Below are 24,083 nucleotides of genomic sequence, written 5' to 3'. Positions count from 1 at the left end.
AGCAGAGGAGTATCTCAGCAAGGACATCTGCGTAAGAAACGCATGGATGGTGACTAAGAGGCTAGGAAATGAGTAAGAGAACACATTCAGGCTATCATGCTGCAAGAGATAATGGTGTAACACTTCCCTACTGGTTCTAACTCCTTAAAAATTGCTACTGATTAGGAGATTTTAAAAAAGACGCCTGTGGAGTAGCACCTGTTGGTCATACCCTGCAAAGATAGTTTTTTTTCCATAGCCTCAAAAAAAAATCTTCCAAAGCCTCCAAGCAATGGCATGCCTGATCTTTGGGTATCAATTAGTTGCCTCGGAAGTCCACTGCCAATTTCCAACACCAGATTTTATTAATTAGAGCTGAATTAGGCTCTGCAAAACTTATGGACACATCTAAAGGCAACCCCATTAGCAAAGAGAACATATCCCACTTTGACATTATGTGCTATAGCCTCTCCAGGAATCTTGGAAAATCTCTCCCGGAGATGTAAGTTTGATTTGTTCGTTATTAGTGTTTTGCCAATAGTTCCCAGCAGACTATTACTACAGGCTTGGATCTGTCAAGTCTGTGTGGCTATATCAACTGCCAATGGGTCCTTTTTACTAATAGGTGGTGAAGACCAGTGTACTGACAGTGTACCAGTGTTTAGCCTTCACCTGGGTATTCAAGAAATACGGCTTCTGCTGAAGTAATGTGGAAAAGGGCAATGATCAGTACTGGCAACTTGACACAAAGGGGGGGAAAGGCAGGATGAAGTCTGTAATGGAACTATATGCCAGGCAATAGACTAGCAGACAGATCCATGGGCTATGCAAAGACTGTGGTGATAACTGGTCTAGGTTCAGTGGTCAGATAGTGAATGAGGAGTCTGGCGTGGGCACGCCAAGATGGGGGAATCTGTTTCTTAATTAGGAGCAGGTAAAGACTGCTGGACATTTACTCTCATTGCCTGAGGAAGCTCAGTGCACAACAGCAGTTGTAGCGAATGAGATTTACTGCAGCTGCAGGGAGAGGAGCGCAGATGCAGCCAATAATTTTGATTGCCAAGAGCAGCAGACAGCCAGGACAGAACATGACAGTGACAGCTGGAGGAAGGCTAGACCTAACCAATACAGGCTAATCCGTCCTTAACATGCTGATGCTGGATGTATTCAGATAAAGCAGCAAACAGAGCAGAAACAACAAAATTTAATTTGCGTGGCCTTGCATCTATCATCACTAATCACACTCAGGTCAACCATATCCCCTTTGGATCATTTATGCTTAAATATTTGTGCCTTTCACCTGTAACAATATGATTATTATAGAAAAAAAATTATATTAGCAATAGCTAATGCTTTGACTGTAAAGCCAACATGTTTCTTAAACAGTGTTAAGAATGATTCATCAGACCTTACATTTATATCAAATATCTGAGCCTTGCTTCAAGAAAGGTTTGAATAAACGTAACAAACTATTTGAAAAAAAAAAAAATAAGTTGAAATTAAAAGAAAGCAGGAAGTTAAAAAGGTGCACTGACGTGTATCAGTTTGCCTGAAACCCACATTCAGGAAGCATTGCTGCACATTACACCACAACTGACAATGAACTAAACTTGTGCAATCAAGCAGTCATATCTTGAGCTTATTTGTTTCTTGTGAATAAATACTCAAAAACAAGAAAGAAATAAATAATTTTAATGGGTCTTTATGTTAAGTATCTGTATTGTAAAAAAAAAAGTATTGTGATTAGTATATCAAATGTAAAGTTAACACTAATGAAAATTCATATGTATTAAGTTCGCTTAATTCTGACACCCCTAATCCAGTTTGTTACTTGTTAGATGTGTCTGAATCATGGTTTCTTAACGCTGATCCTCCAGGCCTACTGTTCTGCATGTTTTAGGTGGTTCTCTAAGTCCACATGCCTGGCCTGAATTAAAATGTGATTACCAGGCTTTTGAAGCATCTGATGGCTGAGGAGGTAATGCAATCATTTGAATCGGGTGTTCTTGAGTAGAGACACACCTAAAACGTGACAGACAAAGGGCCCTGATCTAAATAGTACATTTAGTTAACTTGGAGATATTTATCCTGAGTACACATTCAGATGTTATAGTTAAGCTGAGAGGTTTGTTAGAGAAATTAAGAAAATGTATCATAAAGATCGGGGAGCACAGCGAACAGTTCAGGGAGTTGTGAAAATCTTTAGAGTTTGGAACTCATTGTCTACCAATTATCCTGAAGTGGGTTGCAAGGGCAGCAGTCTCAGTAGAGACTCCCAGACTTTCCTCACCCAAGACACCTCCTCCAACTCTGCTAGTGGATGTTTTCAGGGTCCGCCTGAGAAACATATTCCTGGGTCGTTCCCTGGTCTTCCTCCTAGTGGGACGGGCTTCGAACCCTTCCTGAGGGAGGCGTCCAGTGGGAATCTGAAAAAGATGTCAGAGCCACCTCAGCTGACTCGTCTCGGTGTGAAGAAGAAGCAGCTCTACTCTTAGCCTCTCTTGGATGGCCAAACTCCTTGCCCTTTCACTAAGGGAGGGCCAAGCCACCTTATGGGGGAAACTCATTTCAGCCAATTGTATTTCGGATCTTATTAGTGGCGAATATTTTTGTCGTTGATTACAAATTTTTTCTCACCCTGTTTATGGCCTGTTTGTTTTGGTACGAGCAATCGGCTCATCTGAGTTCAGGTAATTACCAGCACTTGTTTTGCTGTGCTAACGCCGTTTGCAAATTGGCTCCCTTTTCCTCTCCTGTCACAAGCTTCTGTTACTGTTGGTTCTGGTTTTGTGCGTGACTCAAAAATGGCAGCGGCGAATGAGTCTGAATCGAGGATGGAGACATCTGCCAAAAGACCAAAAGTCTTCCGGGGACAACCTGGGACAGTTTGGCCCAGGGTAGTGGGAAGGCCCTGAATCAGCCCCTACATCTTTTGCCACAAATATTATTTTTTTTAAAGATGTTTGCAAGGAAATTGGAGCTTTATTCTTAAGTTTCATAAAATCTTTTCCTATTATTACTTTCTTTTGATTATCCACTACAGTATTGGGAGGTACCCAATACTGCTATAGATAAGGTTGGCTGCACTGCAGGTGGAGACAGGAAAATACACAACCAGAACCTTCCCCTCTGTACACAGTCAGGCAGCAGCTCCATCACTTTAACATGAAGGGTACAGCAGCTCTCAACTGAAGAAGCCGCAACAAGCCGCAGGAACAGCTTTACATTGAACAGAACTTTAGATCACTCACCTTCAAAAGCCTGAGAAGGCAGTCATAGCTTGTAAGCGCTCTGATGGATCAAACAACACAGCAGTTTCTGTGAAGGTTTTGTTCCCTATCTTTGCTAGATTAAGTTATATTTATCAACGGACCAATGGGTATTGTTAAGAGGTTGAGAAGTTTTGAATTTGACTGACCTGACTACATGACACCTCTGCCACTGCAACAATGCTGCTGTGGAGGCAATGGAGTAAATATCGGCAAATAGAAACAGCAGATGCTTACGGGCCTACAACCTCTTAGGGGCCCCATCACTGACACCTGGTAGGCCCCCTATGCAAATATAGACTAGGACGTCTCTTTGCAGATGTAAAGGTGCAAAAAATTCCTTTTAAACCCACGTGATACTGAAGTGACTGACTGCACTGGACCGTAGTTATACCGCAACACATGCCAGATTTCAGCATGATGGTGATATCATAAGCATCTCACTGAAAAGGAGTTTTTGGAACTTGGGATGTCTTTAACATGTGGTGGTGCGCTGTCAACAATGGTTCCTTTCAAGGTGTCCAGTCACTATTTTTCCGTGTGTGATGTGTGATCATATACTACTGAGAATTGTGTAATTGTATCCTCTTTGCCGATTTATGGAACCGTCGCCGTATCCTGAACCTTTATCACTTCTTGTTCTTCACATGGGGCCTACGCAGATTATGTTGCTTACGGGCCTATTGTTGTGTCGTTACGCCATTGGGTGGAGGTGAATAAATAGACAATCCTAATGTACAACCTTAACTGCTTAAGAAAGGTTTTGACCGGAACATTTTGTGGTCCAATTAAAACGTGTCAAAAAAGTAAAAATCACACAAGTTAAAATGTAATGCGACTGGAGCTGGTATGGAAAGCCAAATATGCAGCATATTTAATAAAATAAAAACTGGAAAGAACTCTATTTGTTAATATAAATATTTAAATGTTACCTGAGATGCTTGCATTGAATAAATATATTTTTTATCCTTAGTAAATATGTTTCACTCATTTAATAAAACTATTAAATGTTTGTCTTGCTTCCAGAAAACGTTACTTAAAAAATGTAAGATTTCATTCAAAGATTAATCAAGACTTTATGAATGCAGCCCAGTGTAGTGTCCTAATTAGCAGCAGCAGCAGTTGTTCCATTCTTTCTATTGATCTCCTGGTCCATTTTACCATCACTCGTAAACGGGACCCCAATACACTTGAACTCCTCTACTTGAGGCAGGAACTCCGCTCTGACCTGAAGAGGGCAAGCCACATTTTTCCAGTGAAGAACTGGAGGACCTTATCCTCCTTTCAGGCACTTCTCACTTGACTGCAAACGACCTCAGCACATACTTTAGGTCTTGGCAGGAGGGAGCCAGCACAGCCACGTCATCCTCAAAAAGCAGGAAATCTGTTGCCCCGAAAACTGGACCCCTTCTTTGCCAATACGAATCCTGTCATTGAAGGTTAGGAACAGTGACCGAGACCAGCCCTACTGCATTCCAACATCTACCAGGAGCAAGTCAGACTTAAAATTTGCAATTCAGGCCAAACCCCTGCTGCGTTGGCTCTATTGAAGGGCCCCCGACTCTGTACTCAGAGAGTGCCCCCCAAAGAACCCATGAGGGACCACATTTGGACCAGATTGTTAAGGTTTAAAGCTGGGTTAGGTTTTTAAACAATTAAAAACAAACAAAACAGCACATAATCACACACGCATCAGTTACATTATATAACATGCTACTTGCACCATTATTCTGTTAAGACATTGACCTTATTCATGAAATTTGGTTACAGGTGATCAGAAGATAGGGGAGACTAAAAATAAGCCTAAACATACAACCAGAGCTTTAATGTGGGCTTTAGATCAAAGTATGTAAATGCCTTATTCATAAACGCTGTCCACCCAGTCTGACAGAATTTTTTTTACAAAAAGGTATTAGAAAATATTTCAGAGTATAGATATGGAAATTAATCCAAAATATTTATGGCTGTAGATAAAGATGGTTCTACAAAGTATAGACTTTATCCTGAGGTGTAGAGTCTACTTTTCTTGTAGAATAGCCTGAGTACAATATGCTATTTCTCAATTTCATAATGAGAGCTAGATTTCATTTGAAACTGCAAACTGAAGTTGCAGAATTCCCAATAAGTCCTTATATGGCCCTGCAACAGTAATAGAATAGTAATATGTTTCTGCTTTTTCCAAACAATCCCACAATAGTTGTTGAAAACTGCACAGGTAAAATATTTTAATTACATTTTTTTTTATTTTCTTTATAAATAGAAACTTTGTGGGAAAGAGTTATTTTTGCTCAACTTCTTTACAAATTAGCTTACTTTAAATGTTCACCTTACATACAGTATATTTTTTTTAACAGTATCTCAAGGTTTGGGCTGTACATACAGGGAGTTAACAACAAGCAAAGCTGATAACCTTTGCCTTTAGTCATTGGTTCCTATTTTGCTTCATAGGAATTTTCTATGGTATGAGTCTAAATATAAAGTACATATACTTAAATTCTCTTAACAAAGAAAAAAAAACTAACAACACTTAGATTACATTTAGATACAGAAGATGTGCCAATATTTAAAGACTAAATGTAACCCTTACAAACTGTTTTTTGTTTTTCATAGATCTTGGTCAGTTTAGGTGTGTAAAAGCAGAAGACATTACATCCTGAGGACAGTGAAAGCTGCAGCAGAACAGTTCTGCAGGCTCACATGTTCTGGCAGGAGCAGGACTCCTGCCAGAACTTCTCCCCTGTGTTGCTCTCTCCTTGTTCTCCTGTCTGAGTAGACAAAGAAGGGCTGAAAGCACTGCCAACAGCAAACAAAGTTTCAGCTTACACACATCTGAAAAACCCCATAAACCTGCCTGATTTAAGAATTTTCTCAGGCAAAATCCTGAAAATGTCAGTGTTTTTATGATGCTAAAACTTTAAAGCGACCAATTTTAAAGCAATGTGGATGCATATAATTTTTTCATGGTTGAAAGCTTAGCTGTGCTAAGGCTAAACTGCATGTATATTCTGTTGTGATTGTTTCTGCACTTTTGCTTTCCATTTTTTATGATTTCTGCAGTTTTTTTTAATCCTAAAAAAGCTTCTATACATATACAAGTATATGTATAGAACAAATATTCAAATCTTTATTTACATTCAGTTAAAATGGTTACAGTGTAGACCCATTCTTAAGTGTGTTTTCTGTTTCAGATATTGCTGCACTAAAGGCTTTTAGCAGGATTTAGATCTGGGGGCTGAGGTGGCCATATAAGGTTAGTTTTGTGTCTAATGAGCCAATTCTGTACTGATTTGACCATGTGTTTTGGACCATCTTTTTTCTTATTATTTAGGATCGACTGTGAATCAGTGGGAGGAGTAGCTGTCTTGCTTTATGCAAGCTGTTACAGTAGTTACCGGTAATTTCAGGTTCCAGGCACCCTTTGTTGTAGTCAAGATATCTCACCCTAGTTATCCACCTTTGTTTAAATCTCACTCCAGTGTAAATAGTTTGAAATATTTTGGCATTAGTGGAAAAAGGATAGATTATTTCATTCGATTTAACACTTTTATTTAAAATATCCTAGTATTTTAAAACTTTATTAAAGCTGTGCAGTTAGTTAAGGTGTCCAGGTATTTTTGAATAGAACAGGCCCTCAGCATTAAACACCCTCCAACATACTTGATCTCTTATTCTCTGCTTATCAAAACACAAAGCTGAATCCGAGCTAGGAAGCTTTCTGCATGTAGCCTACATTTCACTATGTCCACCTGTGGGTTCTTTTTGGGAACTTTAGCTACCTCCTGCAGTAAAAAAAAGAAAAAGAAACACAACGACCAGACTCTTTGGTTTATCTTGGTTTTGCATATGAACGTGTGTGCATGGTTGTTATCTTTGTGTGAACCTGTTGTGCACTCGTAACCTGTCTGGCTGTTCTCTGCCCTTTGGACAAAAAACTGGTGAAAATAGGCACTAGTCCTTCTGCAAGGACAAGTAGGCATAAACAATGGACAGAAAAGTTAGAAGTTGAGATAATTTCTCTAAAATCCCTCGTATAAATGATCTTAAAAATATGGGTGTGGGTTGTCCTCTAAGTATCTCTTGATGGTATGTATAATCTATGCCCCCTTTTGTTTCATCCAAATAGAAAATTAAATAAGGCAATTCTTTTGCTTCCAATAATCCTTTTCTGAAGCCACATCAAAAAGAAAGCTACTTCCAGAGACCTCAGTCACCTCAGTTGTGTGTTTAGTGTTATAAAGACTATTGAGGTTGTAGAAATGATCATAGAACTTTTATTTTGTTAAAATTTGCACAATTGTTTTGTTTAGTATCTCCAGTATTTGTGAAGAAACATGATATTAAACACAGAAGGCACTTATAAAAAACTGCAAATTAAGAATGCTGCTTCTAAAACCATTAAATTCCCTATTTAAAATAAAAAAGCAGTTACAACATAATGACAGAATGGCCAAGACAAGAAATTACAGCACCGTTGATAATTTTAAACAGAACATTTCAAATAAAAATTTAGCATGATTTAAAATCTACAGTACATGAAATAGACTTATCAGTTTAATAATGCCCAAGCTATGTTTATAAATGGAACCTAATCATAAAGACAAACTTAACTCAATGGTTTGTATTGTTTTCACTAGTTGGAGGCTCAGTATATATATATTTATATATATTAGGCTCTGTGGTCCTGGTACACCTCCACCAGGCGAGTGGCCTCTCTCTGCCCTGAGAGCAAAGCACCATGTGTAGTGGAATAGTACTTTCTGTGGGTGGCCTCTCCAGCAAACAGGACCTGCAGTGGCTAAGAAAGGAGCAACAGAAAGCGGGAGGGGGAAGAGACAAAAAAAAAAAAGAAAACATGTTAATGAAAAAGGGAAAAAAACACATCAGTATCATCTTGACATTGGTTATGGCCTTCCCACAGGGACTGCCTTCTATATCTGTTTCCCTTGTTAGCACTTAGCATGTCGAAGCCCTGCTGGAGCTATCTTGAGTGTGATTTCAGCTTGGCTGGCCTAAAGGACTCTCAGCAGAGAGAGGTCATGCTGTTCTTTCCACAGTGTCAAGTGTACACGAAGAACCCCCATCTCCTCTCCTCCCACCAATCAAACACACCTCCAGCTCCTTTTCCCCTTCACCCAGAATTATCGGGTTTCATGTTTTCTGAACACAGATATTTCAGCTCAGTGCTTTCCAAAAGAGCAGTCATGTCATTTTTCAACTCTTAACTGTGTATTTTATTAGCATGTTGTATCATCAGAATCAGAAATACTTTAATACTTTATCATTCACCATTTTACAAATAAAAATCTGAAGGTTTTGTGATTTTGGATTTTATTCAGTTACTCTGCATCCTTAAATCTATACTGAGTGAACCATATCTTGATGCAATCACATGTTAGTCTTTTATGGAAATATCTGTTTTATGTTTTTTCTGTACAGGATAGTCCAGGCTCAATTTGATGGAGTGCATCCTAAGTAGAAATCCCCAAGCATTCCACAAATTGGTGTTAATATTTGCCTTTGACTGAGCCATTCTAATGCATTTTGATTTTAAAACTTTGCATTATAACTCTAGCTGACAGTACTTGTTTTGCAACATCTCTAACATTTCCGATTTGCTCCTTTGTCCTGAGATGCTTCTAATGTTCTCTGATATGAGGCCTTCTCAGATCAGCTGAATTTATACTGAGATTGGCAATTGAGCAACACTTGGAGTATTTATGTTTAATGCAATCTTAAAACTAACTTAAGCTTTTAAGGTGACAAAATGGGTAACATATTCTGAATATTTTTGCTACTGATATAAAAATAATTTCCATTTGTAGAATGGGAATCCTCTCACCTAAAAAAGGCCTCTCTGAGAGCATGGCAAATGAGCAAAGCAATAAATGTTCTTAAATTAGGTTTTGCGTAGTTGTCTTACTGGAGCCTTGGTGCTGTTTGCATAAGGCAGTGGCATGGCCAGCCTCTCACAGTCTTCTCCACTGGACCCAACCCTGGTGAAGGAGTAGGAGCCTCGGATGTAGGGGTTGCTTCCCCAAGATGAGCGCAGGATACGCCTGGGCTTTGGAATGTCAGGATTTCCTATTGACAGAAAAGGTGCAGGGAAACAGTCAACATAGATACTGCAGAGGGTTTGCACAAATAATTTAAAGTTGGCTCTCCGTACCAGAGAACTATCTGCTGCTAGAAGAGGAGCAGATTTATTAGCCGGTAACTCAGACAGCCAAGGAGTGTTTCACATCTCGTGTATTTGGACAAATCAGACCCAGTGAGCAGATCAAAGGTGTAAGGGAAATATGTGCTTCATTTTTCAGGGTTTTATATCACATGTTAATAGAAATAACTACCCCAAAAATAGGAGAACTAATCCTTAATGTTTGCCTCCAATGACCTAAAACACAGAATCATTAACCTGTAGTCAAAGCAAGAAAAATACATGAGCAACCTCTTCATTACGAAAACTAAATACATGTGCCACCTATATAATTCATTGACTACAGACTGTGGATATAATTTGCTGATATAGTTTTAGAGTAAACAATCTCAAAAGGTGTCAGGTGATTTATTACATCCCTAAAATCAGCAAGAAAACAGCTCTGAAAGCAGATTACATAAGGGACCTTTGTAATCTGGACAGCTTAGACAATCATGTCACTGTGGGGGAAAATAGATTTTGAAATAACTGCAGCCTCGTTGTGACTAACATATTAGTACATCCCATGGGCAAGGCCCATTGAACAGACAAAAGCGTAGAGTTAGGAGCGGAGGTTGTTTAAATTAAGCTTTGTGGGTTTAGAGTCTAATTGTGAGGCCACATGTAATCAAACAAGAGCTGAATAGATAAAATCACCCTGACCTACAGGGAGAGTGTGTGTTAGGGAAAATGGGAGAGAGAGCGACATTTTTTCTATGTTTAAACCACATTATACATAAATAGGAAGTGCCCTAACCTCAGCGTGACGTGACACCCACTGCCTCTGTACTCAGACTCTGACCTAGTTCAGAGGAAGCAGACAGACTTGGGAGTCTTCTGAACTTCCTTCCCCATCTACTGCCAAACGGCGCACTGTAAATCAGGATGGTGATCAGGTTACATGCCGTGTTATAATCACCTTGGAGCTGTTACGCCACTTTTCCTCGTGTTTACCCTCTCTGTTAGAGTACATTGAAAGGCTTGTGTTATCTAATTGGTGATCAATACCCAGAGTGACAGAGGAGACCTGTTTTATCAGATATCTAGAGTGTTTAGCAAAACTTCCGGTGCCACTTCTGTGTTATTTGGGCTTTCATGACAAAATTAAAGTGAGTGTATTTTTGTTTCATAGGACAGACAACAGAATAATGGAGCAAGATTCATACAAAAGTGGTTAGAGGGGAGAACTAAATGAGAGTTATATTGTTTTGTTTTTTTTCACAATTAAAATCTGGGTTCAAGTAGTACTCAAGTAGAATTTCCTTTCCCTGAGTTTGCAACTAGAAGTCTTTTTAAATATGTTTGCACATTAGAAAAAAAAACTTTTTTTTCTCTCTCTTTGTAAAACAGCTAAAGTTGACTAAAAAGAAAGCATCTGGGGAAATGAACGTTAGCCTTGCCACATTCTCCTCTACATTTGATTTATGTTTGCTGTTTGACTGGGTCGTCTAACACAATATGCTTTGCTCTAAACATTACCGTTGTAGATCTAACCCTCTATAACAGTTTTTTGTTCCAGAATTGCCCTCAACTGAGTTCAATCCTTCTTTCAATCAAGTTGGAACAGCCTTCATTTGTCCCTGCTGAAGAGAAACCCTCCCTCACAGAGAGGAGGTGTTTAGGGAGATATGTAGGTTTAGTTTTCTGCCACCCATTTACATTTTGGTGTCATCTGATCCCCAAGTTGTTAGTTTTTTCCTACATGTTTTTTTTTTTAGCAAAATGCAAACTGTACTTCCTGCCACTCTTTCATAAAGACCAGATCTCTTGGCAAATAGTCAACCTGTCAAAAGATTCTTCCACCTGAGTTGTGGACCTCCAGATTTTCTAAAGTTTCTTTTATAATCGAACTTTTGAGTTCTCCCTGATCTGTATTTACTAGACTAAAACAACCTCTCTTGGTGCCTTCATTAGAATGTTTGTATTTAGATAAGGATTAAATTGCACATAAGTGGATTGTATTTAATAATTTAACCTTCTCAGGGCATAGTATGGCTGAATCATTCGGCTGTTTAATCTTTCTAACATTTTTCTCATTCACAGCTGCAGTTCAAGCCTTAGCTAGTCCCTGACAATGACCTTGTCACGCCTTGAAACGTCACTGGGCTGAAATTTTTCATTCTCAGCCATCTCAGGTTACTGTGTTGGTTTTAGATGACTGATTTTGACCAAAGCTTGTGTAGAGGGGTGCTATATCATAAATTGTGAAAGCAGAACATCAAATAATACCCAGCTCATTTTTCCTCTAATTAGCATGCCCTGACCTGTAAAGCGCCTCAGCAGCTCAGTGCAGGTTTCTGCCACCGTTTCGTCATCGCACCGCTCCATCTGCAGCGCTTCCTGGCCACAGATCCAGCCACTTAGCATGTATCCATAGCGCTCAGGTGGGTAGAGGACATCGAAGCTGCAGATTTTCTTGTACCACAACTCCTCAGGGTAGGCCAGCTGTTCCAGCTGAGCCTCATCCTCCCACACAAACTGGATGCTGTTGCACTCTGGGCTCCAGAAGGGCTCCTCGAACTCTAGGAAAATCTTGTCGGTGGTGCTGATGCCCAGCTTCTCGATGGCGAGCACCTTGTCTTCAGGAAGAGATGGGGAGAACATGACCTCGTGGTTCTGCTTCAGCACACCGAGGGAAGCTGTCACGATGACGTGGTCTGCTGGAATCCACTCCTCGTCCTCGCACTCCACCCAAATAGGCTGACCCAGGATCAGGGGGTCGTTGTTCTGTTGGTAACCATGGTTGTTGTCGTTGTGGTCGCTGTCCCTCTTGGTGTCCCTGCTCTTGCCGATGACCTCACGATGCTGAGCTGAGTAGTTCCAGTGGATGCAGCGGACTGGTTTGCAAAGGCAGATGGTCTTAGATGGGATGTCCCGGGCCAGCAGGTCCACGATCTTCATGAAACCTTCAGGAATGACGTAATGTGCCCCAGGGATCTCTGTCCACTCCCCAAACTCACTCAAAGACACCTCATCCATGCTGGGAGAGCTACTTTCACAGCTTTCCACCTTTATAGAGAGAAAACATGTCAGATTGAGTTATATTACTCAATAACAAATGTGCAAACAGCTAGATTCCCTTTAAAGGAACATTTAAGTGTAATGGAACTCCTACAGTAACAGCCGCAGGCCCAAAAAAAATTATTCAAACATGTCAGAACACGTGTTAGTCCAAGAGGTTACCAATGAAAAGATGGCTTCTTGTAAGCTGGAGACAATAAAGAGTCAAAAACTACAGAGTTGTGAACCTATTTTTGCCCCTTACAGATTTTGCTTGTTTAAAATGTTTTAATCGTTTTAAACAAGCAAATAATAATATCTAAGCTCTTTTTTTTTTTATCAGACACAGACGATAATAGTAGATACAAAAAATTAGTTTTGGAACAATGCTTTCAAATAAAAAGGTAACCAACTGGTAGTAGTTTAAAAATCAATTGCTAAGTTTTTTTTTTGGTTGTTTTTTATTACTTAGATGTATCTTTTGACCCATAAAATTATTTTACAGAAGCCATAGTGATGATCAAGATGTTTCTTTTACCTGTTGCATTTAATGTTTTCGGTTTGGTCTTGAAACTCGGCCATTGATCCCAGTTTAGCCTAGTTTTTTTAACTGAGGCCTTTTGGGGCCCGAAGTGCTTTAGACAGAAGTGACCTTCCAGGTTAGTCCTTGTAACCCTTTTTCATATTTTTGTGTTTAGTTTTTTTTTTCTTTTTTTTTTATTATCTCATGGTATAGTGTCTTTTTTTATTTTTTTTATTTAGACATTTTAGCTAACTTCATTTTGTCAGACATGTTCTATTTAACTGACAGGTGTGGTAGGAATCAGACCTCTAAGTAATCGTTTTAAGCATATTTTATTTCATGGTATTTAAGAATAAAGCACGAAGGCCCACTCTTTGGAAAACACACACCTTGAGGTATTGTTGAAGCATGGAGAGTTTGAGTTTCTTGGTGCTTTCGGAATCATCGGGGTCCACCATAATTCTCTTACGCACCAAGTCTCGAGTAAAAACGCCGACGCTGTTCTGGCTTTCAGCACAAACTGGCTTCCCGTTCTGGAAGAACTCCTGAGTCAGCTCGTATACCTAAAGGAGGGCAGAACACAATGAGAGAGGAAAGAGAAGGAGGAAGGGTGTAAAGAAAGAACGAGGAGAACGGTCAAAACAATTTAGGACAAGAAATTTTCAAATATGGCAACCGGAAAAAGCAGTGCGCTTATGAAAGACAAAGGAGCAGTCAAGTGTGAACCAGGTGTGGGCTGGTAACCCAGCTTAAGATATAGTCAAATAAAAAAAAAAATGGGTGACTCAAAAGTGGAGATAAAATCATAATTAACTGTAATAACCCATATATTATTAAATACTTAGATTATATTGTATCTTTTTGTCTAGAAATTTGTATTTAAAGTATCAATACCATAAATCTATAGTATTTTCACTAACATGACTCATTAATGACAGTAGAAATACTGTTGCACCAGCATGACGAATGCTTCTTTTTTTTCTCTGTCCACACCTTTTCCTTGTACTAGAATCAGTTATGCCTCATCATGTTTGAGAAGAAAACAGCTTCTATTTAATGAAGCTGGATTTCACAGAATTCTGCACGTTTCACTGAACAACCAAGTGAGGGACTAAAGCTGCCAGATGCATGATGTATTGCTTCCGGTATGCATATTTTGAAATGTGTTTTTCATACCCCTATTTATTCAGCTGGACAAAGAAAAGATGACGTACAGCCATTAATGAGATTCCAATGCTGTCTGTAAACGCAGCAACTCCTCTCTGTAATTACTTTGTCAGACATGACCTATTTATATAACAGAAATCCTTCATTACATATACAAAGGAAATGGTAGAAACCGCAAACTTAGAGCGAGGATTACCTTGATTACCTTACCTTACCTTAAAAATCACATTTTAAATTTATTTACAAAGAGATTGAGGAGTGTCAGATTTTAAATCTAAAATAAGAAAACATATCAATACTTTCTTGTTTCCCAACACATGATTGTATTCCCAACACGATTCACAATTTGCATCTGTGGAAACGTTCCTTTTTAAATTTTAAACAAAGGTTTGGAGATTAGACAATGTTTTGCAGCGTAGCCACCTACTTTAAAAGTAACCAGTGACCTTGATAATCTGCTTACTGCAACGTGACTGCCTGCAGAGAGGTCTTTGTGATATTAACAGACAGTTTTTTTTCCAGTTGCTTTGGAGGGTAAAGCAGGCACAGTACAATTTGTGCATGGAAATGTGAATTCAGATGTGCATCCATCCCTGTGTCGTTTGCGCTAACCTCATTGTACAGGTCACTGAACTCCTCCACCAGGTCCTTGGGGATCCTTTTGCCCACATTAGTCTGGTAGTGAGCCACACCGTTCTTGGTGTACAGGCTGATGCGTCCCACACTCCTCTCTCCATCCGTGGTATGCTCCAGCAGCCCATTTTCCTCTGCCAGGTGGTACACTGGGTTCCCGTTGGCACCATGAATCCAGGTAGCTCCAAGTTCCAAAGTTGCTTTTCCTTAAACAAAATCGAAAAACATTTTTATTGAATTACTGGAATACAGTGCCTACCCAAGGGCACTGCAAGTTAAAGTGCAAATAGCTCAGTTCTTCTTTGATTTCATTACCAGTTTCTTTCACTATTACTCGCACAATATGCAGGTAGATGGTGTTCTCTACTTGTTTGTTCTTGCCACTTGATAGTATTTTATTAGGAAAAAATCTCCCCTCTGATGCAACACCTGCACTATAGCTGCTCTTTGAGGGGGAAACACAACCAGAACCAGAAAGGTTTATTCTTTGGATAAAACCCATGTTTTTAAACTTCTTTTAGTTCATAACTTTTTACATGTCCTCAGTCACACATAATCTTCTATGAATTAAACCTCAATTTCGAATTGTTAGAATTTGTATAGGTGATTCCTGAGCGGTTTTCTAAATTTTAAACCTTTGTCCCAACTGCTTACCAATTAAAAAAAAATCACCAACCCAAAATGGGAATAGATAGTATTAAGTTATATCTTCATAACATATTCCCCCAAAGACAAACTGGTCTCAGTTGTTATGTGAAACGTTTCTTCACAACCTGTGTTCAGAATGTTCTCTGGTAAACTATTTCTGAGAAAAGAACAATAATTAAATGCATTTTCTGTCTGCTTCAAGCTACTGTTCCCAAGCTAAGTCAATAAATGGTGTTATATTAGAGAACAGACAAAGGGAGAGTTAATTATTTAGGGTTTTTCCCAAAGGGATGATACAGTTCTTTCATATTGGTGTTCTAAAACATATTTCTCTGTCGATTTTTTATTTTTCAGTTGCCCTTTAGCTAAGAAATGCTAACGTGTGTTAAAGATTTGCTTTGTGTATACACCATGAAGCTCTATCTCTCTGTCTTGTTTTTTCTGAAAAGAGATCACTCGGGAACACTTTAAATAACACTTCATAACTTACATGTATTAAATAAGATATAAATCTATATATTATATATCTATAATTATTTATAAAATTAAATCAATAAATTAAATTATATAAATAATTATCCTAACAGCTGGTCGCTAACAAATAATAGCTCAGAATTAGGTGTTAATGCTAACCCCACATGCATTCCATAATGTTATTCTTCATATATGTCTCTTATGTATTTCATTGCACCTGAATGAAAAAAAAATAAAATTTTATATATATATAAAAATAATATAAATAATATAAGGGCTTGGAATCCTGAGGTTGTGAGTTCGAAACCCACTCCCACAGACTGCTACTCTAGGCCTCTGACCTTTAACCCCCGATTGCTCCCCGGGTGTTGCACATTTGCAGCCCATTGCTCCCCAAAGGGGATTTGTTATATTTATATATATATGTTCATCAGCTCCTGTTTGACACTACTAACTTGGTGTTTGGGTCAATTTGTATTTTTTCCCAACAATGTTGCCATAAGCATGAAATTTAACTAAGATTAATGAATTTATTTTTCTTTTAGGAAGTACTTCCATGAATTATATAAATGGCTGTGAAATTAATCACATTTCAGGTATGAATCAGTTTTAATATATTCTGGGGGTTTTGCACAAATTTCCACAAATAAACATGGCAGTTGAAAATTAATGTTTCATTGGTACAATATTTCCTGTGGGAAATTGGTTCACATTGTAACCAAGGAAATCCAACAGATATAACCAAAAGAAAAACATTTTCAAAATGATAAAAAGGTGAAGCGACCAGCGCCCTACTGACTGACTCATCTTCTAAAGAGCATCAGTCAAACAGAAACACATCCTCTCACCGTTGTTAACACTTTGAACTCTCCCACCGACGTGGTCTGAAGCTTCTAGGACCGTGACATCCGTGAATCCGTTTTTCAGTAGGACCCTTGTTGCAGCTAGGCCGGCCAAGCCAGCACCAATTACTACTATTCGAGGCTGTCGATGAGAGCGAAGGCCGCTACTAAGAGGATCATCAGTGCTATCTGAGGAAATTTCACAACTTTGCATGCCGTCTAAGCTCTTCTTCGGTAGACTCTGAGGGAGACAGATACAAGCAGAGTTAGTACGAACAGCACTGTATATCTGGTAACACACAATCTCTCTGTTAGCAAATTAACTAATATTGATATGAAGTTCTACAGGTGAGCTTAAAATTATTACGATCCTTGACATTCTTGTGGTTTAAGTGTGAAATTTGCATTTGAGTTAATGAGTCGATGCAATCAACTGGTTTTCCTTAGATAGAAAACTTTGAATCAATTTGACTGTATGATCTGGTTGAATTGTATCTGTAAATTGCCTTGAGATGACTTGTGTTGTGAATTGGCGCTATATAAATAAACTCAATTGAATTGAATTAAGTAAACTTTTAATTTTGCTGACTTATATTTTTTTACTGTTATTTTTGGACCAGCCAATGCAGAATCCTGACCTGAATCTGTAGAGGGAGCTAAATATTAGGGTGATGATAAGGAGGCCTTTCAAAGGAGATGAAGCCCTTTGCTAATGGAAATGCAAAAAGCTGGTCAGCAATAGAAAGAAGGGTTTGGTTGCAGTACTACCAATTAAAAACATAATTGATTGTTGAGAAAATGAAGCATGTAAATTCGAAATAGCATCATTACTTGTTTTGTTTTTTACGTCATGTTAGTAAATTTTTAGTTTCCTGTTTAATTTTCTATTATATTATCTAAGGAAATAATTTAGGGAAATGAATTGTACCTTTGCCAAATGAATTAACATTTTTATTTTCATTTTCTGTACAATTACTTAAATATAATCAAAATTTATATCTTTTTCTTGCATATAATTGGCTTTGAAAAACAAGACGACTGATATTTATCCTGAATATCTTTGTTCAGTCAGTTTATTTATTCTACATGCTAAATCTTACTTTAATATACTAAATTGGATGGCAGATCAAACTGCAATACAAAGTGTTTACTGTTTTTAAAGTCATTAGCAATGTTATTTTTTGCATGCAGGGTCAAAAAACATAATTTGATCTAATTTGAAGCTGTCCTGAGCTGCTTATCAAGCCTCAACTACAAGAGCCTCCTTTGCTGCCTGTTGGCAGTCAATTTACAATGACCCACACTTACTCGCTTTATTACAGTCATTAACTTAATTAAGAGCCTTTGTTTCATGACATGTTTGCATTGCTTTGTCTCCTGGCTCTGTATTACTGTTTATTAAGCATGAGACCAAATTAAAAGGTCCTTGAAGAACCATGTTATTTCTGTAAGAGAGCAGAGTGTACACAAAAGAGAATCATTTCTTATTACAGTCTCCAGAATAACAGAGATCTCTGAGGAAGAGAGAGAGAGATGCCACTTTCCCCAGTAAAGAAAGAGCACACAGTCAACCTTGTTGTTCCAGCACAAGGCTGTTTCCTATAAATGCATGGACAACTATGTGTAAAAAAACAAAAAAACAACTAGAAGGCATTTTAACAAAAATATAACACAGGCTTTTACTTACCACTAACATTAGAGCCTTTTGTCAAAGAATTACAGTAGTCATTATAAACAAACATTGTATGTGTTAGAGTTTTAAGATAAACCTGCTCTGGTAAGATCAGACAGAGGCAGAAGCAAATTAAGCAGCTGTGTTTTCTAGATAATTGGTTTCATTTCCATTTTGTGTCATTGTAGTTGTTTTCTGGTTGTATTTGAGTTCTTATGTATTTGTTGTCTACTGTATTACATGGACATATACTGTCTTTATTATATACTTGTATGTCTGAAATAAATTAATACTCTCTGTTGCCCCCTTGTGCCAGTCTACTTCCCCTAGCTCCCTTCTAGATCCTTCAGTCCACACCTGCTCCCAATCAGCTTATTGCTCCACTTTTTGTTCTGTTAGGCATTTACGGTATTCTCCTCTTCTGCATTTACTGTTTGCTGGATTCTCTTCATTCTTTCCTTAAGGCATGGGTTCCCATTTGTTCTCATTCCAGTGTTACTTGATCAATTATTTTATGCTTCTGTTGCCACCACTCCTAATTAATTCTGCAACAAAACACCTCAGCTTCCATCCCTGCATTTCGGTCCTCTACAAACCTCCACACAACCTGACACAAGTGATATCACCACTAAAATAAACAAGTAAACCTAAACACATTTTATAACAGTTTTTTTTTTTCTCTAAACATTGAATCATATTTCAAAATATTTGCTAAATAAATCCTTTAAAAACTAATACAAAAGTTAGTTTTTTAATAAATTTTTACTAATAGTCAACTTTAAACAAGAACACAGAGCAAATGATGAAACATTTAAAGGAAAGTTGATGGGACTTAACTTTCAGTGGGCCTCTGAATCTAATTCTGTTCAGTGCCCCATTACAGTCTTGGAATGGCTTCACATTTGATAAACTGTGTTTTATTGCGATCAGAAATATTTAAAAAAGTAAATTATAACCTCAATGTTCATCTAAAGTTATATGGATTCAGAGAATTAGAATTTTCACACCATCTTCCGATATGTTTACTACTAAAATGCATCTTGAAGTATTTCTAAATGATGTACAATATAACTTCCTTGTGGAAAAGACAGCGTTACTCATCTGATCACCACAGAAACATTAAAACTACAAGCCAGGAATACAAGAGAACAAATGTTAAAACCACTCTGTAAAGTCAAAATGAGAACATAATGTCAATTATTACGAAGAAGCAAAAAGGTTTACTGTAAATAACTTCCTGTTTGAAACTAGAGTTTCATTTCAACATATGGGTTAAACCCAATAATCTGCTGGCATCAGCAGGTAATGTTTCCTCTGTAGGACAGTAAAAAAAAATGGATAAAGTGCAAAACCAATTAATGATACTGAAAACAGTACTTTTGCTGATGTATACACTAATGGATCATGTGAATGCTTTAGTCTATATTTCTCTAAGAAAGGATTCTCTTGTTTTATTATAATATACATAAAGCTATAAACAGGTTCATTTTAAAAATTAAAAAGCTATTAGCAATGTGTGATTTAAAACATCTTTTGAGCATATGTATGTGAATTTAGCTGAGCCTCTGTAGCTTAAGCTTTAAACAACCTGATAAATAATACAATGTTATCAGTTTACAAATGTTATCAGTTGTGTCACATTCTTTGAAAGCAGCTCAGTCATTAATACTTTACTCATGAAATCTCTGCTACATGCGGAAAACGCCGGCCAGCATCTGACGTTGAAATGTTGAGCACAACAACAACATGAATAGGTTCTTTCTTGGGCTACAAAGAACAGTAAATATGGGGATGATACTAGACTCTGTGTTCCTTAGAAACAGCAGCATGTTTATAAAGACATCATCGAAATTTAAGGGTGTAGCTCTTTATAAAAAAGGCCTTTGTCAGTATTAAATTTGGCCGAATGTTTTGTGGAGTTTTTTTTCTAAGGAAAAAAATGGTGCTGCAGGTAAAACATGCATGTTAGTTTTTATAATTATTGTATTGTATTCATTGTCCCACAATGGGGACATTCACTCTCTGCATTTGGCCCATTGGAGACTGATGTCTCAATTTATTTTGTGTGTATGAAATGCAGCACCTCATCAACATGTCATAGTTGTTTTGATTGCATAAAAGCTAAAGAACAAAGGTTGATAAATTTGAAGAATTTAGGATAATAACTTTGCCACATTGAAATCCTTTTAATGACTTTTTCATCTGTAATGGTTACATTTAGTCTTTTTTTTACACAGTAGCATGAGTCACATAGTCTAAGAGAAAAATGTAAAAGAAATCTCTTTTTTTTCTCAATATAATAATCTTACGTGATATGATATTCAGAGCAATCAGCCTTTGAGCCTTTGATACAGTGTTCTGACAGATTATGCATTCCTTCCTGGTTGCTTGTAATTCCATGGTTGGTTAATACAGTCACCACATGTCAGCGGCTGTACGCTTTACACCAGTGCCACAGATTAATGTGTGGGCTGGCCCTGGTTAGACAGACGGCTGCGGCTGAACAGGGAGAAGAAAGAAAGAAAGGGAGGGGGGGTTGGATAACACTGACCTAGAAATGGCAATTTACAGAACAGTGAGTCTGCCATTGGACTCTAAAAGAGCCGCGCTGGCCTTCAGCAGGAACCCTTTAAATGACTGTGTCTGAGCTCCTGTCTCTCATCAAAACTGCTTTCCCTCCCTGTTTTCACCAGAAGACACAGTTCTCTCCAGCAGCTGTGCTCACACGTACTCTGTAAGCCCTGTGAGACTATGGGCACAGAAACAGACGTCTCTTCATCCCTGCATGTAAAAAGATCGCAGTTTAGTCTTGGGGATGCATGCCAAGGGTCAGACATTCCTCACTTGTCTCCCTGCTCTGATTTTCCCATGCTGGAGCGATCAAGTGGAAGCACGCAAACGCACATGTGCACTTCCCAGCTGTGCAACAGTGCACCACACGGGTTGTTCCCCTGATGTGTACTGCTGAATTAGACAGAAAAAGAAAGAGGATTTTGTGAGCAGTCTTGGTTTCCTCAAAGTAGGAGCTGGAGACTATGCTAATGCTACACACTTCTTAGGATGCCCTTTACTGATACTAGAGTTTGTTCTTCCTCATAACGTAATCACTCCACAGCAACCTTTGACTGTGTTATCATCCAACCTGTGCTTTCTTTCTTTTATGCTTTCCCATCTTTCTCGACTTCCTGCATGGAAATATGAACATTTTTGAAATTCTTGAAAAATAAAAAATATATATATATATATATTTAAAGGATTTGAACTAAAATAGCAAAATGTAATAGTTGTACCAATTTTGAATGTTGTATGGTATCAGCTTTTATCATGTGATACTTTCAATACACATGTTATACACGATGTATGATTAATCTTTTATTTTGAAAATATTTTGTTGCCTGTTTAAAAAAAAGCTTAATTTTATTACTTTACCTGTACAAATACCTGTAAAATCAAGTCAAATAAAAATTGTAGATGGCCTTCAAGGTCCAACCACATTTGGGTTATTGAATTTAAATATGATAAACCATTAACAGAAATGCATTTCCTGTTTTTGTTTTTTTTTTTTCAAATGCGAAACATCTCAAAATCAATTTGCATTTTGAGTGAATTCTCTTTTCATTTTAAAACTAACAACAATCTTAAACCCCCCACCATAAAACGAAATACTGACCCATTTTTTCATATGATGCACCGCTGATACTATAAGCATTTACCTGTAGGGGGTGCTGCTTCCACTTTACAGTATTTAAAAAATTAAAAATATCGAATAATCACATTTAAAGCTCATATTTAAAAAAGTTCAGTTCAACATGCTTGATCCGAATATGAGACCCATGCTAGAGTTAATCTGTGATATCACTTTGCTAGGGATTATTTATTATTAATCATGGGCAATAAGGAATGTGAAATCAATCCACAATGTTTTGTGGTATATCTTGCGTTAAATTGATGTCAAATGAGCTCTACAAAAACAAATACTGCTATTAAAACTAAAGCTTACCCAGTTGTAAAACTACATCAATCATATTAACGTTTATTAATCCAATGTCATCAGCCCACAGAGACCCACAAGTCAAATAAACATGCAGGCACACACACAATCACACAATGTTTAATAGTCAAATGAATTTGGAGTACCTGGAAAGAACTCTTGCATTCACAGAGAGAACATGCAAACTGCATAGAGAACTACCATCTGAAGGAACCCCAATTCAGGACCTTCTTGCTGCAGGGCAACAGTGTTACTATGCCACTTTGAGAACTGAATTTGCCTTAAACAACACACAGGATGTGTATCCAATCAGATCTTTGTTAGTATTATAATGTATTGAAACACAACAAAAAGATACAGTTTTAGGATTGCAGTCATCAACAGTTATGGTACATAAAAGGAGACATCCATACCATTAAAACCCTACAGCTGTAGAATACTGGGTGTTCCAATACTTTTTCATTTATACATTACATTGTACAAACAAAACTTCTTGTATTTCAATTATTTCGTTTTTAGTTTTAAAATAAAAAAATCTGATACATTTTTTTCTTTTATTTCTGCATTAGGTCAGCTCCTTTTGAAAAAATAAAAAACAGCCCTAAGATTAAAGGAAGTATTAAAACAGAAAAATCCGTCAATATCAGGTGACATTAAAAAAAAAAAATTAACATTATATTAACTGGAAATAACGGCTTTTATTTCTAATTCTTCAGATAAGTTTTTACTTTATTAGATTATTTTAACTATTACACCAAAATGCAGTGCTATAACTGTATGTATAAGCGCACTAAAGTGGACTGAAGAAACTTTTCCCAGCAGAATAAAGAAGTGAGAGCAGATCTGAGTGGAGGAACAAAGACAGCTGAAATCAGATGTTTCCTTTATGCTGCCTGACACAGCTGTGCTGTGAAAGCCTGCCACGTCTCTATAGGCAATGATGCCAAAGCGAAGCCCTTCACAGAGTTCATCTGAGCTGCGATGGTGACGTGACAACAAATAAACGCGCGTATAGAAGCATTATATTAAGACTGAAAAACTCCTTTTCTCTTCCAAAGCAGATCCTCTTTGTCCCGTTACACGCATCAGTGTTGCATATGTTCTTTTTTTGGTTAGAGCAGAGCTCGTTAATTCAGGCGTCCCTCTTTTGTGCGGCGTTTTTAGTGTTTACCATCGCAAACACCTGACTGACATTTGGTGGAAACGTGTAAACAAGCTTCTCTCCTGGTGTTTACCAGCCTGGGTTCAGCTCTCACCATCAGCGCCCCGCTTAATGAACAATAACTGGAGTGGATGTGACGTTAAACAGACTGACTGTTTACCTGACTCTCTTGGTCTTCTTCTGAGTTACAAAAAAAGCCTCAGAGTGCTCCTCTTCTCCTTTGTGCCTCTGTGGATCTCTCTCAGACCGGCTTGGCTTTGTATTTATGTCTGGAAACCAGAAGCAGCCAGTTTTTGCCCTGGCCGCTGCCTCCTCATTAATTAAACATGAGCAGTGATGACGGTCCAGACCCGCCCTCTGCTGAGTAAAGCCTGCTGTCACAGAGCTGTAGGCGCACTCATACAGATACACAAACATCCCAGCTGCCAGGCAAAACAGACCCCTTCACTTCACAATCAGATATAGATATATTTAAATGACCACTATTGTCTGTGCTGCACCAGAGGCTAAAACCATGGGAATATTTATAT

General features: G+C 37.9%; 1 protein-coding gene across 1 annotated transcript; it reads right to left on the bottom strand.

Moving 5' to 3' along the window:
* Nucleotides 1-7,539: 7,539 nt before the first annotated feature.
* Nucleotides 7,540-23,849, bottom strand: smox (spermine oxidase). The gene is made up of 7 exons (XM_015384904.1): nt 23,714-23,849; nt 16,735-16,969; nt 14,744-14,970; nt 13,354-13,527; nt 11,706-12,450; nt 9,169-9,329; nt 7,540-8,043 (listed from the first exon to the last, which is right to left on the bottom strand). Exons 2-7 carry the CDS (start codon nt 16,940-16,942, stop codon nt 7,915-7,917), a joined length of 1,644 nt encoding a protein of 547 aa, XP_015240390.1. The 5' UTR covers nt 16,943-16,969; nt 23,714-23,849; the 3' UTR covers nt 7,540-7,914.
* Between the last annotated feature and the right edge of the window lie 234 nt (nt 23,850-24,083).

The sequence above is a fragment of the Cyprinodon variegatus genome, unplaced genomic scaffold (genome assembly GCF_000732505.1).
Source record: "Cyprinodon variegatus isolate N-32 unplaced genomic scaffold, C_variegatus-1.0 Scaffold326, whole genome shotgun sequence".
Taxonomy (NCBI): domain Eukaryota; kingdom Metazoa; phylum Chordata; class Actinopteri; order Cyprinodontiformes; family Cyprinodontidae; genus Cyprinodon; species Cyprinodon variegatus.
The sequence above is the reverse complement of the archived record's forward strand: the minus strand, read 5'-3'. Positions and strand labels throughout refer to the sequence as shown.

Excerpts from the sequence above, each read along its gene's own strand:
- smox (XM_015384904.1), bottom strand. The coding sequence starts at position 16,942 with ATGCAAAGTTGTGAAATTTCCTCAGATAGCACTGATGATCCTCTTAGT. Across the intron at positions 9,330-11,705 it reads GCTGCTGAGGCGCTTTACAG|GAAATCCTGACATTCCAAAG; the intron begins GTCAGGGCATGC and ends TTCTGTCAATAG. Across the intron at positions 8,044-9,168 it reads CAAACAGCACCAAGGCTCCA|CCACTGCAGGTCCTGTTTGC; the intron begins GTAAGACAACTA and ends CTCCTTTCTTAG.